At 40.0% G+C, this 19,189-nt stretch overlaps 1 protein-coding gene across 1 annotated transcript in view; it reads left to right on the top strand.

Moving 5' to 3' along the window:
- The window catches only part of RELN (reelin), a 536,272-nt gene that overhangs the window by 423,512 nt on the left and 93,571 nt on the right, over positions 1 to 19,189 (top strand). Inside the window, exons 28-31 of the mRNA XM_061165186.1 lie at positions 2,568 to 2,800; positions 11,274 to 11,431; positions 12,650 to 12,857; positions 14,028 to 14,104. Of these exons, the coding sequence (XP_061021169.1) occupies positions 2,568 to 2,800; positions 11,274 to 11,431; positions 12,650 to 12,857; positions 14,028 to 14,104 (676 nt within the window). The remainder of the gene's footprint in view (positions 1 to 2,567; positions 2,801 to 11,273; positions 11,432 to 12,649; positions 12,858 to 14,027; positions 14,105 to 19,189) is intronic.

Raw genomic sequence — 19,189 nt, 5'->3', positions numbered from 1 at the left:
TTTTAATGGCTGAGTAATATTCCATGGTATATATGTACCACAGCTTCCTTATCCATTCATCTGCTGATGGACATCTAGGTTGCTTCTGTGTCCTGGCTATTATAAACAGTGCTGCAGTGAACATTGGGGTGCACGTGTCTCTTTCAAATCTGGTTTCCTCAGTGTGTATGCCCAGAAGTGGGATTGCTGGGTCATATGGCAGTTCTATTTCCAGTTTTTTAAGAAATCTCCACACTGTTCTCCATAGTGGCTATACTAGTTTGCACTCCCACCAACAGTGTAAGAGGGTTCCCTTTTTTCCACACCCTCTCCAGCATTTATTGCTTGTAGACTTTTGGATAGCAGCCATCCTGACTGGCGTGTAATGGTACCTCATTGTGGTTTTGATTTGCATTTCTCTGATAATGAGTGATGTTGAGCATCTTTTCATGTGTTTGTTAGCCATCTGTATGTCCTCTTTGGAGAAATGTCTGTTTAGTTCTTTGGCCCATTTTTTTATTGGTCTCCCTCTCCTCTTCTTCATGTAACTCTGTGAACCTCTCTGGGTGTCCCTTACGATGGAGAATCTTTTAACCACTAACCTAGAAGTTTTATTATCAGTGCTGTATAGTTGGAGAAGTCTTGAGACTACTGGAAGAATAAGACTGAAATCCAGAGGCAGGAGACTTAAGCCCAAAACCTGAGAACACCAGAAAACTCCTGACTACAGAGAACATTAAGTAATAAGAGACCATCCAAAAGCCTCCGTACCTACACTGAAACCAACTACCACCCAAGAGCCAATAAGTTCCAGAGCAAGACATACCACGCAAATTCTCCAGCAACGCAGGAACATAGCCCTGAGCGCCAACATACAGGCTGCCCAAAGTCACACCTAACACGTAGACCCATCTCAAATGGACACTCCATTGCACTCCAGAGAGAAGAAATCCAGTTCCATGCACCAGAACACCAACACAAGCTTCCCTAACCAGGAAACCTTGACAAGCCAATTGTCCAGCCCCACCCACTGGGTGAAACCTCCACAATAAAAAGGAACCACAGACCACCAGAATACAGAAAGCCCACTCCAGACACAGCAATCTAAACAAGATGAAAAGGCAGAGAAATACCCAACAGGTACAGGAACATGAAAAATGCCCACCAAGTCAAACAAAAGAGGAGGAGATAGGGAATCTACCTGAAAAAGAATTTAGAATAATGATAATAAAAATGATCCAAAATCTTGAAAACAAAATGGAGTTACAGATAAATAGCCTGGAGACAAAGATTGAGAAGATGCAAGAAATGTTTAATAAGGATCTAGAAGAAATAAAAAAGAGTCAATTAAAAATGAATAATGCAATAAATGAGATCAAAAACACTCTGGAGGGAACCAACAGTAGAATAACGGAGACAGAAGATAGGATAAGTGAGGTAGAAGATAAAACGGTGGAAATAAATGAAGCAGAGAGGAAAAAAGAAAAAAGAATTTAAAAAAATGAGGACAACCTCAGGGACCTCTGGGACAATGTGAAACACCCCAACATTCGAATCATAGGAGTCCCAGAAGAAGAAGACAAAAAGAAAGGCCATGAGAAGATACTCGAGGAGATAATAGCTGAAAACTTCCCTAAAATGGGGAAGGAAATAGTTACACAGGTCCAAGAAACCCAGAGAGTCCTAAACAGGATAAACCCAAGGCAAAACACCCGAAGACACATATTAATCAAATTAACAAAGAACACATATTAAAAGCAGCAAGGGAGAAACAACAAATAACACACAAAGGGATTCCCATAAGGATAACAGCTGATCTATCAATAGAGACCCTTCAGGCCAGAAGGGAATGGCAGGACATACTTAAAGTAATGAAAGAGAATAACCTACAACCTAGATTACCGTACCCAGCAAGGATCTCATTCAGCTATGAAGGAGAATTCAAAAGCTTTACAGACAAGCAAAAGCTGAGAGAATTCAGCACCACCAAACCAGCTCTTCAACAAATGCTAAAGGATCTTCTCTAGATAGGAAACACAGAAAGATTGTATAAACGTGAACCCAAAACAACAAAGTAAATGGCAATGGGACCATACCTATCAATAATTACCTTAAATGTAGATGGGTTGAATGCCCCAACCAAAGGGCAAAGACTGGCTGAATGGATACAAAAACAAGACCCCTATATATGCTGTCTACAAGAGACCCACCTCAAAACAAGGGACACATACAGACTAAAAGTGAAGGGCTGGAAAAAAATATTTCACGCAAATGGAGACCAAAAGAAAGCAGGAGTCGCAATACTCATATCAGATAAAATAGACTTTAAAATAAAGGCTGTGAAAAGAGACAAAGAAGGACACTACATAATGATCAAAGGATCAATCCAAGAAGAAGATATAGCACCTATTGCTTTTACAGAGATTTCCAGACCCTGTGAAAGGGCCTTGGTTGGAATTGAGCTGCATGTCTTATCATTGTAAATTTGTGCAAACTCAGTAGAAAGAACCCTGACTGCTGTAGCATCTAATTTGTTAAATGATGTCTTGAAACCAAAGCCTGTGTAATTCTGTCTTTCTTTTTAACAGCTTAACATTGGGTGTGCCAATCAATTCAGCAGTGCTGCCCCAGTTCTTCTTCAGTACTCTCATGATGCTGGAATGTCCTGGTTTCTGGTAAAAGAAGGCTGTTACCCAGCTTCCGCAGGCAAGGGATGCGAAGGAAACTCCAGAGAACTGAGTGAACCAACCATGTACCACACGGGGGACTTTGAAGAATGGACAAGAATCACCATTGTAATTCCAAGGTCTCTTGCATCCAGGTAAAGTGCCCATTCTTACCATGTGCCATAGTTGCCATGTCTAAGGAGCATAATTTATCTCAGTATCTTCATTTCATGTATCTCATTAACCTAAGAGAATTCATAACCTCTAGCAGTATCTATCCAAGTAATGGCTCTTACGAAAATGACACACACATTTGTGAAAAAGTTTACTAACTTGCTCATCCATTCATTCATTCGACAAATGCTTATTGAGCCACCTACCTGTGCCAGCTTCTGTCCTGGGCACTGGGATTACATCACTAACCAGAAGATGTTTAAAAGCTAAGTGAGTTATAAAGCATTATATAACAGACTTTCACTATGTGATGACTTTTTTCTAACTTAATGCCTTCTTGAATAGACAATTTGAGATATCTCATCATTAAGATAAATATTAATACAATAGAGAAAAAGATTTTAAATCAATTGACAGAAGCATGAGCTAAATGGATTAAGAACTTGAAGTAAATTAGTTTTTGTAATACGTCAACAAGTTTAACTCTTAGCTTTCTGGCAGCTAGGACAAAGTGTGAGAGGTCAGGAGATAGGGTCATTTGGTTCTCATTGTTGAATAAGAAGAAAGAAAATATATATATTCTGATAAAAAAATTAAGTGTACTTTTTTCTAAAATATAGTTGTATTGTGTATATATATCTTTGTGTTGGGTGGAGTAGGTAACATCAAGATCAGTATCTTAACTATAATTTTTCAAAAGATAAAGAAGCATTCTGCAAGTGGACACTTTTTAATTGAATCCTAGAACATAATATTCAATTGTGACTCAGTCAAAGCATTTCTGTGCAGAACTGAGATGATATAATAGGTCTATTTGTACTGCTGGTGATGTAACTTAATATAGAGGTTGAGCTACTCATTAATGCCATTAAGCATTATTTCCAGCCTTACTTTCTTCCTAGAATATGGTAGGACTATACTTTCTCCACACAATTTAAAGTTAGGCATTGCCTAATGAAATGTAAGTGGAAATGAAACACATGACTTTGAGTTCATGTGTGTTTTGCCATCTTATCTGTTTCATGAAAGCACCTTTTGTGATGAAGCTTACATCAGTCTGGGTCCTTGAATTTCTGCAATCAGCAGACTTTCTTACAACCTATACTGAACATATAGCATAAGCCAGAAATAAACTTTTGTTGGGTTAACCCACTGAGACTGGGGGCTGCATGTTACATCAGTATAACCTATCTCATCCTGACTGACCAAATGATAAAAGCTAAGAATCTATGGGAGTGGTTTATTTATAATGTTTGTAGAGACCATTCTGTCTATAATCTTTCACCTAATTGATCACCAGATTTACATCTAGCTGGATATCCTGGTTGTGTTCTCTGCCTCCCTTGTTAATTAGATATGCATACCTTCAGAAACTGCACCATAGATTTCAGTATACAGACGTCTCAGATAGGTAAGAAACTTGTGTGGTCAGGATATATAAGTTTCTGTGGTAATCTACTAAACTTTGGAGCATAATCTTTAAATGCCAACTATTTCAAGAAAGAATTCATCAGTCATTGGATCTAAGATCAACTTATAAGTAATTTTTTTTGTCTTTACATGCCAATGTACTTTGTTGTGTATCAAAGAGACTCAAATGACTTGGTTTGTGCCAGAGTTGATGAGTTGACCTTCTTTAGTGAAATTTAATAATTTGACTTGCGTTGTGCTTTAATTAGGATACAAGTCCAGCTACTATAAAAGCAAAATAAATTCAGATGCTTAACAAGGCTTAAACAAGATAGAAATCCATTCTTTACTGCATAATAGTCCAAAGGTGAGCAGTTCAGAACTGACAGGGTATCTCTGCCATTCTGAACACACAACTTATATCTCTGGATCCAAGGCAGCTATTCCAGACCTTGTTACCTCTCAACCAGTGGAAGGAAAATGATCAGGAATGCATAGGTGCATTACTTTTTAAAAACTATCATTAGTCCTTTTTCATATCCCTCAGTAGAGCCTAGGATAATATTTTTACAGTTGCCTATTGCTGTGCAACATTCCTCTCCAAAACATAGTGGCTTAAGACAGCAGTGGCTTATTATTTCTCATGGTTTTATGGAATTGATTGGGTAGTTCTTCTGCTCATCTCTCCAAACTTTATATTGTAGCTTTGTTCAATTTGTAGGTCGATTAGTGTCTGGAATTAGTAGGACCTTTCTCTCCATGTGGTTTTCATCCCAGTATCCACCCCAGTATTCATAACAATATCCACAGTTGGGTGGTTTCAGCATTAAAAAAAAAACAAAGTAGAAGCTGCCTGACCCTATCTTACTGCCACACCCTAGGGGTCAAAGCAAGTCACAAGGCAAGTCTAGATACAGAGAGTGAGAAAACAGACTCCTCTTTTTGATAGGATGTGCAGAAAAATCTTATAGAAGATATACATGAGGAGGTGTGATCCACATGAAAGTGAAAATTACTCAGTTGTGTCCAACTCTTTGTGACCCCATGGATTATATAGCTCATGGATTTCTCTAGGCCAGAATACTGGAGTGGGTAGCCTTTCCCTTCTCCAGGGGATCTTCCCAACCCAGGGATCGGACCCAGGTCTCCTGCATTGCAGGCGGATTCTTAACAACAGCTGAACCACCAGGGAAGGCCAAGAATACTGGAGTGGGTAGCCTATCTGTTCTCCAGAAGATCTTCCCAACCCAGGATTCAAACCGGGATCTCCTGCAATGAAGGTGGATTCTTTATCAACTGAGCTACCAGGCATTGTTGTAACAACCTAACATAGTTTGTCCTAGCTCTCTGATTCACATCTGTTCCCCATGAAAACATACTCATGTTCCTCCCAAGACCTCAAAGGCTTGTCCCATCATAGCATCAGGCTCTAAGTCGCTTATCTCATGTCAGTGTTCCCTGGATATGACTCACAGATCTAGGAACTGAAAAGAACAACAACAACAAAAAAAAGAGTTATCTACCCCACCCCTACCCAACATACAACAGTGAGATAAGATAAACAATATAATAATAATATATATAACAACATAATAAACACTGCCCACTCAGGAAAATGAAAAGAATGGGAAGCACATAGCAACCACTGGTTCACCAGAATTCTGAAAGCCAACAAAAGAGCTGTTACTAGGGTCCCTTCTCTACAATGTCCAGGATAAGAAAGTTTGACAGTTCTGCTCCTGGTGAGTAGTTCCCTAATTTTTTGTTCTTCTCAGCTGTTTGTTCTACTCTATAGGCTTTGTCCTCTGAGACATCTTTCCTTTTCCATAAGGACATATCTGCCTTTGGAGCTAAATAGCCCTTTCATCCTGCTTATTGCCCATCTCAAACTGGGCATTGTAACATTGCAGCCCTTGTAATCCTCACCACCCCCCACTGCCATTCTCTCCCCATATTTTTCTGAAACTGTCACTTCAGTTGCTCAGTCGTGTACAACTCTTTGCGACATCATGGACTGCAGCATGCCAGGCCTCCCTGTCTGTCACCAACTCCTGGAGTTTACTCAAACTCATGTCCATTGAGTCAGTGATGCCATCCAACCATCTCATCCTTTGTCATCCCCTTCTCCTTCCGCCTTCAGTCTTTCCTAGCATGAGGGTCTTTTCAAATGAGTCAGCTCTTCACATCAGGTGGCCAAAGTATTGGAGTTTCAGCTTCAACATCAGTCTTTCCAATGAACACTCAGGACTGATTTCCCTTAGGATGGACTGATTGGATCTCCTTGCAGTCCAAGGGACTCTCAAGAGTCTTCTCCAACACCACAGTTCAAAAGCATCAATTTTTCGGTGTTCAGCTTTCTTTATAGTCCAACTCTCATATCCATACATGACTACTGGAAAAACCGTAGCCTTGACTAGATGGACCTTTGTTGGCAAAGTAATGTCTCTGCTTTTTAATAAGCTGTCTAGGTTGGTCATAACTTTTCTTCCAAGGAGCAAGTGTCTTTTAATTTCATGGCTGCAGTCACCATCTGCAGTGATTTTGGAGCCCAAAAAATTAAGTCTGTCACTGTTTCCACTGTTTCCCCATATATTTGCCATGAAGTGATGGGACCAGATGTCATGATCCTAGTCTTCTGAACGTTGAGCTTTAAGCCAACTTTTTCACTCTCCTCTTTCACCTTCATCAAGAGGCTCTTTAGTTCTTCTTCGCTTTCTGCCATAAGGGAGGTGTCATCTGCAAATCTGAGGTTATTGACATTTCTCCCAGCAATCTTGATTCCAGCTTGTGCTTCATCCAGCCTGGCCTTTCACGTGATGTACTCTGCATATAAGTTAAATAAGCAGAGTGACAATATACAGCCTTGACATACCCCTTTCCCAATTTGGAACCAGTCTGTTGTTCCATGTCCAGTTCTAACTGTTGTTTCCTGACCTGCATACATATTTCTCAAGAGGCAGGTCAGGTGGTTGGTATTCCCATTTCTTTAAAAGTTTTCTACAGTGTCATGATCCACACAGTCATAGGCTTTGGCATAGTCAATAAAACAGAAATAGATGTTTTTCTGGAACTCTCTTGCTTTTTTGATAATCCAACAGATGTTGGCAATTTGATCTCTGTTCCTCTGCCTTTTCTAAATCCAGCTTGAACATCTGGAAGTTCACAGTTCACGTATTGCTGAAGCCTGGCTTGGAGAATTTTGAGCATTACTTTACTAGTGTGTGAGATGAGTGCAATTGTATGCTCAAATGTAGTTTGAGCATTCTTTGTCATTGCCTTCCTTAGGGATTGGAATGAAAACTGACCTTTTCTGGTTTTCTGAAACTGTGGCCCAACCTTACCTCTTCCAAATAGACATGTGCAACATGTCATGAAGCTGGGGAGCATAAGGGGGTAAATATTTGCTGCCGTGACTAGAATACCAGGATGTTGGAAGACATTGCTTTGAAAGTAGTCCATAGAATCAGGAGCCAAGGAACACAATGGTGGTGTGATACCCCAAAGCCAGATAATATAGAGTTGAATCTGAAACTGCAGTTCGTTTGATGCTGAGTAGAATCACCCAGGTGATAAAGCCACATCTAAGAAATAAGAAAAGACTGTCATTATTATCACAAAATGAGCCAATATTTTGAGGCTTCCAATTTATCAATATTTTCTTAGACCTCAGCTTTTGAAAGACAAAAGCTTGTTCATTAGGATCTGACTTCCTGGTTTGTTTGAATACTATCCAACTTGCTCGGGATGGCATTTGTGATGGAGAGCTCTCTACTACAGAATAGTAAATATGTTACTGCCTCAACCCAAGCGAATGAGCTATTGTTTCTTCTGCAGTATGTTAAACTCAGATATCCCCAAATGCAGTGTTGGAAAGCTGAGAATTATAAGTGAAAATTGTTAAAATTTGGAACTATTTTGCCACAAAGCAACATGCTTATCAGTTCAGTTCAGTTCAGTTCAGTCGCTCAGTCATGTCCGACTCTTTGCGACCCCATGAATCGCAGCACGCCAGGCCTCCCTGTCCATCATCAACTCCTGGAGTTTATTCAAACTCATGCTCATCGAGTCGGGGATGCCATCCAGCCATCTCATCCTCTGTCGTCCCCTTCTCCTCCTGCCCCCAATCCCTCCCAGCATCAGGGTCTTTTCCAATGAGTCAACTCTTCGCATGAGGTGGCCAAAGTACTGGAGTTTCAGCTTCAGCATCAGTTCTTCCAATGAACACCCAGGACTGATCTCCTTTAGGATAGACTGGTTGGATCTCCTTGCAGTCCAAGGGACTCTCAAGAGTCTTCTCCAACACCACAGTTCAAAAGCATCAATTTTTCGGCACTCAGCTTTCTTCACAGTCCAACTCTCACATCCATACATGACTACTGGAAAAACCATAGCCTTGACCAAACGGACCTTTGTTGGCAAAGTAATGTCTGTGCTTTTTAATATGCTATTTAGGTTGGTCATAACTTTCTTTCCAAGGAGTAAGCGTCTTTTAATTTCATGGCTGCAGTCACCATCCATAGTGATTTTGGAGCCCAAAAAATTAAAGTCTGACACTGTTTCCACTGTCTCCCCATCTATTTCCCATGAGGTGATGGGACCAGATGCCATGATCATAGTTTTCTGAATGTTAAGCTTTAAGCCAACTTTTTCACTCTCCTCTTCCACTTTCATCAAGTGGCTTTTCAGTTCCTCTTCACTCTCTGCCATAAGGGTGGTGTCATCTGCATATCTGAGGTTACTGATATTTCTCCCAGCAATCTTGATTCCAGCTTGTGCTTCTTCCAGCCCAATGTTTCTCATGATGTACTCTGCATGTAAGTTAAATAAGCAGGGTGACAATATACAGCCTTGACATACTCCTTTTCCTATTTGGAACCAGTTTGTTGTTCCATGTCCAGTTCTAACTGTTGATTCCTGACCTGCATACAGGTTTCTCAAGAGGCAGGTAAGGTGCTCTGGTGTAATAGTTACTAGAACATTGTTCTTTTACAAATAATTTGAAGCTGAATTTCTGAAAGGAACAGTTTGTGCTCATGTTAATTCTCTTGGTTCTTGCCTACAGAGGAGGGACATGGTGGTGGTAAATATGTGCTGCTACCTCCCTGCTGACTCTTATCCCCAGCCATACCACCCCTCAGTCTGCTCTTGGCTCTCTGTGCCAAATGCAGAAAGTCAGCATCTCTGGAAGGGCTAGAAACTCAGCTGCTTAATATTCTGCCCAATGTCTGCTCCACCAGCACACATCACAAGACAAGCCGGTACACAGGCGCTTACCTTCCTGGTTTAAGTGGCAGATGCAACACCCCTCTGAAGTGTGGTGGGCCGAAGGACAGGGGTAGAAACTGATTCTCCAGGTCACGCAGGCATCCTCTGAACAAAGATGACAGTTGGGAAAGGACTAAAGAGAGAGTGTGTTATCTTCTACTACCTTATCTGAAACATGCAGGACAAAGGGGAATTTTGCTTTCTGAGGGGCAGAAATTATAGATCCATGTTTCTCTGGGTTCTATTATAGAAACTTAAACAGAAAAGGCAAGTGTGACTTTAATTAAAAAAGACTTCTACCAGGGAATTGAAGTGTTTCTTTTTTATTACAGAGGCCTTACCATTTTATTACAAACAATTGGCAAAAGATGCCTTTCACCAATTCCATTTATTTCCTTTGAAAGGAAAAATATCTTCACAGGCTAAATAATATTATAACTCCATTGGGAAGAGTTTTCCTAAAGCCCATGGCTTTACAACTGTACTTTCTTTTTGCTTTTCATTTTTTGGTTTTGCTTTGTTTTGCTAATCTTCAATTCTGTTGTCTTTTGCCTTAAAAAATAAGACTGATACATTTTGAATTAACTTCAAAGGAAATAAAACATGCATTCACCTTCCTTTTGACACATTGAAAAATGTGTTAAGACTTGCATTCATAGAAAATTAATCACTGAAAAACTTTTTAAACCTAGTAAACAACATTGTTGGCTACATTTGTAAATTTGCCAAATGTAGATAACTTAAAATAATGAAGAAAAAAGCCAGGGTTATGATTCAGTGTTGCCAAATTACCATAGTTATTTGAAGAGCCAGAAAGAAATGTACTCTGATACTGCTATATTATTTTCATAATAATAGAGGAGAAAAGGAACCATCTTTATCTACAATTATCCTTGATAATCTTCATTAATCTTTAAGATTCTTTACTCTTCTTTACTTAGAGACTGAATTCACTCAAAAATCTATAAATAATGGCAACATAATTAATTGGTATTTAGATAGTCTAATCTATCTTCCCTCTTTAGTGTTAGTAGAACTGAGAAGGAAGAGATGTTTTCTAGTTATGAAGTTATAGATGTAGGTGGGTTTCCATGTATTTGAAAGGAAAAGAGATGTGTTGAAAGGATTGGAAATATTAGAAAGCAGCTGGGACAAGTTTTAGTTTGGCAGCCTCAAAACTTACGAGGGAAATAGGACTGGACAGTAGCCCAGGCCACTGGTGTTCCAGGGTTTTGAAGCACAGGGTCCAGGTCCCTCTTTTGTTTGTTGTCAGTTACCAGTGTTCGTTGGCAGTCCAGCTGGTTGCTAAGTTTGTAGAATAAGCATCTTGGAGACTTCAAGATGAGAAGTGAAGAAGGCAAGGAAGGCAACAGGTGAGAATATAGCTGTCAGTACAAACTTGACTCTTTCCTACCAGAATCATGCAAATGGCAGAGCCATAGTCCCCTTATTTGTTCTAACAAAGTACATTCTATTTGATAGTTTCAAAGATTCCCAAATATCCTCTTAAAATATGCAAGAAAAAGAAAAAAACTATGTTTCTGGCCATCAGAATCTTCTTTATCTGAAATCCTCCTGATATTTAAACATTTATGTTGAAGAAAATATCAAGAAGTTTTGATAAAGATTTGAGACCCTTTTAAAGGTTAAGTGTCCAATCAAGTGAACATGACTCCCAAATAAATATATATCTCTTGAGTTTTTCTGCACTGTTCTGTATTTCAGTGCTTTGGTATGAGATATTGGTACCAGAAACACATGTGCTGTTTTTCCCAACAGTAAGACCAGATTCCGATGGATCCAGGAGAGCAGCTCCCAGAAGAACGTGCCTCCTTTTGGCTTGGATGGCGTATACATATCAGAGCCTTGTCCCAGTTACTGCAGTGGCCATGGGGACTGCGTTTCAGGGGTGTGTTTCTGTGACCTGGGGTACACCGGTAAGGCTGTAGACATGGCTGATGATTTGTTTGGAAAATATTCATCTCTGAGTACTATTTGTCATGATACTTCTTCCAAGGAAATATATTCTTAAGCATTTATTCTTAAGTCCTAAAATTACAGAAATTTGTAACCTAGGCAAATGAGGTACCAAGATATTTTGTAGTTTTGAGCTGCCTAAGAAGGAAAAGCATGATAACATGTATTTCATCCCTTAAGTATATTCATTTACTAATAATAGTGATAATAATTAACATTACTTGAGCCCCTACTTAATGCCAAGCACTACAGTAGGTGTTTTTTATTTCACCTCATTTAATTCATGCAACAAATAACCCTACAACATAGTACTGTCATTGTCCCTGTTTACACTTAAGGAAACAGACACAAAGACACACAGTAACTGTCCCAAGGTCACACAGCTAAGAGTTGCTACAGCTCAGCTTTAATCCCTGGCAACCAAGCTCTTAAGCATTAGGCTTCCTGTGCTCTTTTCGTTGCTTTTATACAAAGTGTAATTTTATACATTTAAAGTAAAAGTCAACTTGTGAAACTGATAAATGCAAGACTGCCAAACAAAAACTTAACAAGAGAAGTATTTTTTGACCATAATCACCCTGAGATGTTGCTACAAGCGAAAGTAAAAAGGAAGCTGAGATTAAAGAGTAAAATGGGAGAAAATATTATAAGCTTCGTAATCTTTTTATAGAATTTTTCCTGGAATTAACTTCAAAGGATCCTTCCCAGCTTTTCAGTGTTCTGCTCTTCATCTGGCGCGTGACCAAAGACAAACATATGTTGTTACAGGCCTTCTGTAGCGAGTGCTGTCACTCGTAGTTTCAGGGTGTTTTTTTCTTAAATCTGGGATAAACTCCCCATATTGATCCTCTAATACAAGGGCAACAAATGAGCAAATTTTATTTGTGGACAAAATCTTATATCTCAGTTTACACAAATCCTCTGGTTAACAAAAATCATGAAACTGTGTGGTTCCCTCTGTGTTTGTGTTTAAAAATTTAAAATAATAGAAGCAGAATACTGTTTTGATGATAGCAATGATGACTGTATTTCAGGCAGATGACTGAGGTTTAAATTTTGATGTGGTTTCTTTCCCCCAACACCTATGACAAAGTCTCCTTTGCCCACACACTAATGTACCTTCTAATGTTTCATGATTTTGACAAAACCTGTCTCCTCTGTATTTCTTTTCTCGGAAGCTGCACAAGGAACCTGTGTGTCTATTGTCCCTAATCACAGTGAGATGTTCGATAGGTTTGAGGGGAAGCTCAGCCCACTGTGGTACAAGATAACCGGAGGCCAGGTTGGAACAGGCTGTGGAACACTTAATGATGGCAAGTCTCTCTACTTCAGTGGCCCTGGAAAAAGGGAAGCGAGGACTGTCCCTCTGGACACCAGGAATATCAGGTAAGTAGTTCACTGGTCACTTCATGAACATAGTATTTACTTTGCTGTGTGATCTAACCTACAACACTGTTCTTTTCAGAGTTTACATAGTAATGTTTCTCTGCATAGATTCTGATATATAAAAATGAAGCATAACTTTATAATAAAATAGATTCTGCAAAACTTATACTCCAATTCGTTAATCAGCATACTGTCATCACCAAGGCCTGTGTGTCTCATATATGTCAGCTTGGTTTTCTAAAGTTCTCTGTTATTATGAAGAATATTTGATGTTAATTTTAATATATGCCAGGAGAAACAAAGAATTTTTTGCAACTTTGAATTCTGTGTCCAAAAATGTGGTGCCCCATTTATCTAAGTTTATTTGTATTCACTTACTGAAAACTGTTCCAGAAATTTAAAATACCTACACTGACACCTACTGGTACAATAAATAAGTGCTTAGTTTTAAGGGCAAATGAAATAGCAGCACACCTAAAATATAACTGTGCTTCTTTAGTTTTAATCAAATTATTTTAGAATTGGAAGAAAGAAAGTTAAAGAAAGGTTCGACACTTTTAGAGCTTCTTCTCACTAAAATCTGGGTTCTGTGCCATATGTTTTCTGCCTTCGGTCTCTTTCTCCTTCCCTCTAAGTCCTTCTCACAGAGCTAACCCTGTCATGTAGGTTGGTTTATAGTGACTGAGGCATAGATTACATCACACCGAGAGACAGTTGTGAAAAATTAAACCATCTGAGTTTAAGTCCATAGTAGAAGTAATTGTCTGGCCCTAAACAAATATAACATTCAAGTTTTTAATGTTAGATTTTTCCTCCTGAGTTTCCGAGTATAGTATCATCTCAATTTAAAGGAATTCCGTTTCAGTGATTTCATTAAATTGCATCAGACTGTCACAGTGAAATGAAATTAAATTGTTTCCTTTTGTTTAAATCATTATTCCAAAATAAAATTAATGGTCATATCAGTTAACTTTTCTAATGGTTATAGAATTAGCCCACTATCTAATCTGTGTAGTTTCTGCTTGTCATATGCCCTTTGTGTTTAAAAATAGTACCTAAGAATTACAGGAGTTTTACTTTTTACTGTGTCAAAATACAGAAGGCTAGATGTCTTCTGAACTCATGTTTTTAAGTAAACTGAGGTGTTTTGGGGTTTTTTTTTCCCCCCAGACTCGTTCAGTTTTATATACAAATTGGAAGCAAAACTTCAGGGATTACCTGCATCAAACCAAGAGCTAGAAATGAAGGTAAGCTGCTATATTTCCATAAAAACTACAGTTACTCCTAGCAAAGTAGTTCTTTCTCCTCCCAAAGTTTGGCTGAAATTTTGTAAACTGATTTGTTGTTCAGTTGCTCAGTAATGTCCAACTCTTTGTGACCCCATGGACTGCAGCACACCAGGCTTCCCTATCCTTCATCATCTCTGAGAGCTTGCTCAAACTCATGTCCATTGAGTCAGTGATGCCATCCAACCATCTCATCCTCTGTCATCCCCTTCTCCTCCTGCCTTCAATCTTTCCCAGCAGCAGGGTCTTTCCTAATGAGTCAGCGCTTTGCATCAGGTGGCCAAAGTATTGGAGTTTCAGCTTCAGCATCAGTCCTTCCAGTGAATATTCAGGGTTGATTTCCTTTAGGGTTGACTGGTTGGATCTCCTTGCTATCCAAGGGACTCTCCAGAGTCTCCTCCAATACCACAGTTCAAAAGCATCAATTCTTCTGCACTCAACCTTCTTATTGGCCCAGCTCTCACATCCATGCATGACTACTGCAAAAACCATAACTTTGACTAGATGGACCTTTGTCAGCAAAGTAATGTGTCTGCTTTTTAATAGGCTGTCTAGGTTTGTCATAGCTTTTCTTCCAAGAAGTAAGCATTTTTTCATTTCATGGCTGCAGTCACCATCTGCAGTGATTTTGGAGCCCAAAAAATAAAGTCTGTCACTGTTTCCATTGTTTCCCCATCCATTTGCCATGAAATGATGGAACCAGATGCCATGATCTTTGTTTTCTGAATGTTGAGTTTTAAGCCAACTTTTTCACTGTCCTCTTTCACCTTCATCAAGAGGCTCTTTAATTCTTCTTCACTTTCTGCCATAAGGGTGGTGTCATCTGTGTATCTGAGGTTATTGACATTTCTCCCAGCAATCTTGATTCCAGCTTATGCTTCATCCAGCCTGGCATTTCACGTGATGTACTCTGCATATAAGTTAAATAAGCATGGTAACAATATACACTTTTGAAGTACTCCTTCCCCAGTTTGGAATCAGTCAGTTGTTCTATGTCCAATTCTAACTGTTGCTTGTTGACCTACATACAGGTTTCTCAGGAGGTATGTAACCTGGTCTGGTATTCCCATCGCTTGAAGAATTTTCCACATTTTGTTGTGATCCACACAGTCAAAGGCTTTAGCGTAGTCAATGAAGCAGAAGTAGATGTTTTTCTGGAATTCTCTTGCTTTTTCAATGATCCAGTGGATGCTGGCAATTTGATCTCTGGTTCCTCTGCCTTTTCTAAATCTAGTTTGAACATCTGGAAGTTCTCAGTTCACATATTGTTGAACCCTAGCTTGGAGAATTTTACTTTACTAGCATGTGAAATGAGTACAATTGTGCAGTAGTTTGAACATTCTTTGTAAATGGATACACTACCCAAAATCATTCCTTCTCCTCTCCATCACTAAATGGCTAACTGCAGAGAGCCTTGGTCTCTAAGTTTCTTCATCCAGATCCTTAAGCCTAGAAACATATTTGTTTTAGGGAAACCTATTCCTTTATAGGAGTTCCCAGGTGGCACTAATGGTAAAGAACCCGCCTGCCAATACAGGAGACGTAAGAGGTGTTGGTTCAACCCCTGAGTCAGGAAGATCCCCTGGAGGAGGACGTGGCAACCCACTCTGGTATTCTTGCCTGGAGAATCCCATGAACAGAGGATCCTGGCAGGGTACAGTCCATAGACTCGTAAAGAATCAGACATGGCTAAAGCTACATAGCACACACACACATTCCTTTATAACTTTACACAAGGAGAAAACAAAATTGCAGAGACTTTTACAGTCAGCACTGTAGGGGACTAGGAATTTCTTTGCATAGGATATTACTGATTGCAGATCATACACTGCTTCCTGCCCGTAAACAAATCCTTTGGTAGAAGGAGCAGTTGTGAGTAATAATAAATATGAATTTTTACTGAGCAGTTACATATGCAAGGCACTGTTCCAGGTGTTCTATCTGTTAATGCACTTAATCCTCACCATACCCCTTTGCCATAGGTACTGTAATTTATCCTGTTTTACAGATGTAGATGTTGGAGCCCAGGGAGGACAAATAATTAACTCAAGATCACGCTGTCAGTAAGTGGACGAGCAGAGATTCAGACCACTAGAGCCTATGCCGCTCTCCTTCCCCAGAACCCTATTCTCTCAGACATCCACACCATCTTCTGCCTCCATGATTCAGTGCTGAAAGAAATGCAAAACACTTCAAGTATACATAGTTGGCCTTTAGTTGCTATACAGATATCATAGGATTCCTTAAGGGATCCTACCTGTGAGTTGGTTCCTGGCACAAAATTCATAAGCTTCTCAGATGGATCCTCCTCCAAACTTTGATTTCATGAAAATCATGTGAAGAATTTTGCAGCTTTCAAGTTTGTTATTATCTCGGGCATGACTATGTAAAACTTATTGGCTTAAACACTACAGTGCCTGTTAGTCAGTAGAGCTACCGATAGCTCTGTTCATCAGTTCTAAATGTCCTTGGCCTTATCATCAGTAACTGAAAGCTTCCTTGACTTTTCCTAAGTATCTCAGTACTGTTAGTCTAGGAATTATCCAGATCATCTATTCATTGAATCAGCAGTCTAGAAACTTGTATAGGCTATTTTGTATCTCCTGGTCTCTTTGACAAGCATTTATTAAGAATCTGCTCTAAGCTAGGCACTGTTCTATACAGTGTCACCAAAAGACAGATGCATCAGTCTTGATGAGCTAGGTTATGCTACAGTGACAGACAACTCTCAGTCTCTGTGGGTTGAAACATAAGATTTGTCCTCTGTGCTGCATTTTCCTCATGGGTCATCTGAGGTTCTCATCCAGCACCGAGGATAATGAAGCAGCTGCTAGGTAGCTTCTGGGTGTTGCCAGCCATGTGGCGGAAGGAAAGAGCACATGTGATAAAGGGGACAAGAAATGCAAACTCCCATGTAGCAGGATGCGAAGAACCAGTGTGGCAGTAATGAGCACAGCAGACAGAAGTGAACTTAAGAGAACCCTTAAGAGAACTTACATTGTAGTAAGAGGAGTCAGAACATCAAGAGTAAAAGAAATGAGCAGGATGTTAGATTGATGGGCTAGATAGAAATAAATAAGCTGATGAGATGGAAAGTAAACTTACGCTGGGAAAGATGCTGATTTCAATAGAGTGATCTGGGAGTGGACTTACTGAGAAAGTGACATTTAAATTGAAATCTAAAGGGGAAAGTGTTAGTTGCTCAGTAGTGTCCGACTCTTTGCGACCCCAGGGACGGTAGCCCACCAGGCTCCTCTTTCCATGGGATTTCCCAGGCCAGAATACTGGAGTGGGTAGTCATTCCCTTCTTTAAGGGTCCTTCCTAACCTGGGGATTGAACCTGGGTCTCCTCCATTGCAGGCAGATTCTTTACTATCTGAGCCACCAGGAAAAGGCTTCCCCGGTAGCTCAGCAGTAAAGAAACTGCCAGCAATGCAGGCAATGCAGGAGACTGGCTCCATTCCTGGGCTGGGAAGACCCCCTGGAGGAGCAAATGGCAACCCCCTCAGTATTCTTGTCTGGGAAGTCCCATGGACAGAGGAACCTGGTGGGCTGCAGTCCAGTTCAGTTCCCATGACGGGCTGCAGTCCATAGGATCGCAAATAGTTAAGACACAACTGAGCACACACACTAATGGTGAAAAAAGCCCAAACAGAAAGAGCTTAAGGCAAGTTTTCCAGTCCGAAGAAACAGCAAAGGCCATGAGGTGGAAAAGAGTTGTGGTGTTGGAGGAACAGAAAGAAGGCCAGATGGCCTGGGGCTCATTAAGGTTTAGGAATGCTGGGGAGAAGGAGGAGAGGGACAGATCCGGGTCACGCAGAGCCTTGCTGGCCATGGAACAGAGGTGGGATTGGAATCCACTGTATTAGAAACAACTGAAGACTTTTAGGTCAAGCAGTGATATAACCTGATTTAAATTTTTATAGGATCACCCTACAGAAACAATATGTAGTTCAAAACAAGAGTATCTCTAGAGCACATTCTCCATCCACATGGAAACAGGAGCTTTGAGGGATGCAAAGGTAGATGGAGTTCTGTCCCAGGATCTTGCTTACTGACTGAAGAGGTGGAGCTCCTGAATGTTTTCTTTAAATTTTGTGATAAAATTGCTATTTAAAAGTAGTTCGTGGTTGGAACATGAAGCAACTATGTGCATGTGCGTATGTGCATGATTCTTGTGAAAATTACAAATCCATACCCCTATTTGTATATGAGGGAAAAAAAGAAACTCTGACCAGAGTATAATGGGAAGCATCCACTTACTGACCTGAGGCTGTCCTCTGCTGTAACCTCTGATTGCAAATGCTCTTGTCTGCCTTCTGGGACTTATTCCCTTTAGGAACACAACTTATTCTCCACAACCCTGAGCCGTTTTCTTGAACTCACTGCTGCCTGTGTAATTTACATCCCACAGGCATTTCTCAGCCTTTTATTGAAAACTGGTTGTTAAAATGTAAATCTGCCTAAATCCTTGAACAAATCTCTTCCAGTGATAAAAGTAAAGATTTTCTGCATACTCAAGCTGAAGCCTCAATTTACATATTTGGAATTAAAATCAAAATTAGGCTATTTTCAGTAAGACTGGGAAGAATGAGTATGGAGTTGTCATTTTAAAAGGGGAATGTTTTATGTTTCTTAAATATTTGGTAGTTGAGCTGAAATGACTTGGTTTATTCCGATGGACAGTGTTTAGATGACACAGGTAAAGAGGATCAGTTCAGCTCAGTCATTCAGTCATGTCTGACTGTTTGCGACCACATGGACTGCAGCACACCAGGCTTCCCTGTTCATCACCAACTCCCAGAGCTTGCTCACTTATGTCCATTGGGTCAGTGATGCCATCCAACCATCTCGTCCTCTGTCATCCCCTCCTCTTCCTGCCTTCACTCTTTCCCAGCATCAGAGTATTTTCTAATAAGTCAGTACTTTACATCAGGTGGCCAAAGTATTGGAGTTTCAGCTTTAGCAAGAGTCCTTCCAATGAATACTCAGGGTTGATTTCCTTTAGGGTGGACTGGTTTGATCTCCTTGCAGTCCAAGGGACTC

Source organism: Dama dama, chromosome 18 (genome assembly GCF_033118175.1).
Source record: "Dama dama isolate Ldn47 chromosome 18, ASM3311817v1, whole genome shotgun sequence".
NCBI lineage: Eukaryota > Metazoa > Chordata > Mammalia > Artiodactyla > Cervidae > Dama > Dama dama.
This window is presented reverse-complemented; position numbering and strand designations above follow the sequence as displayed.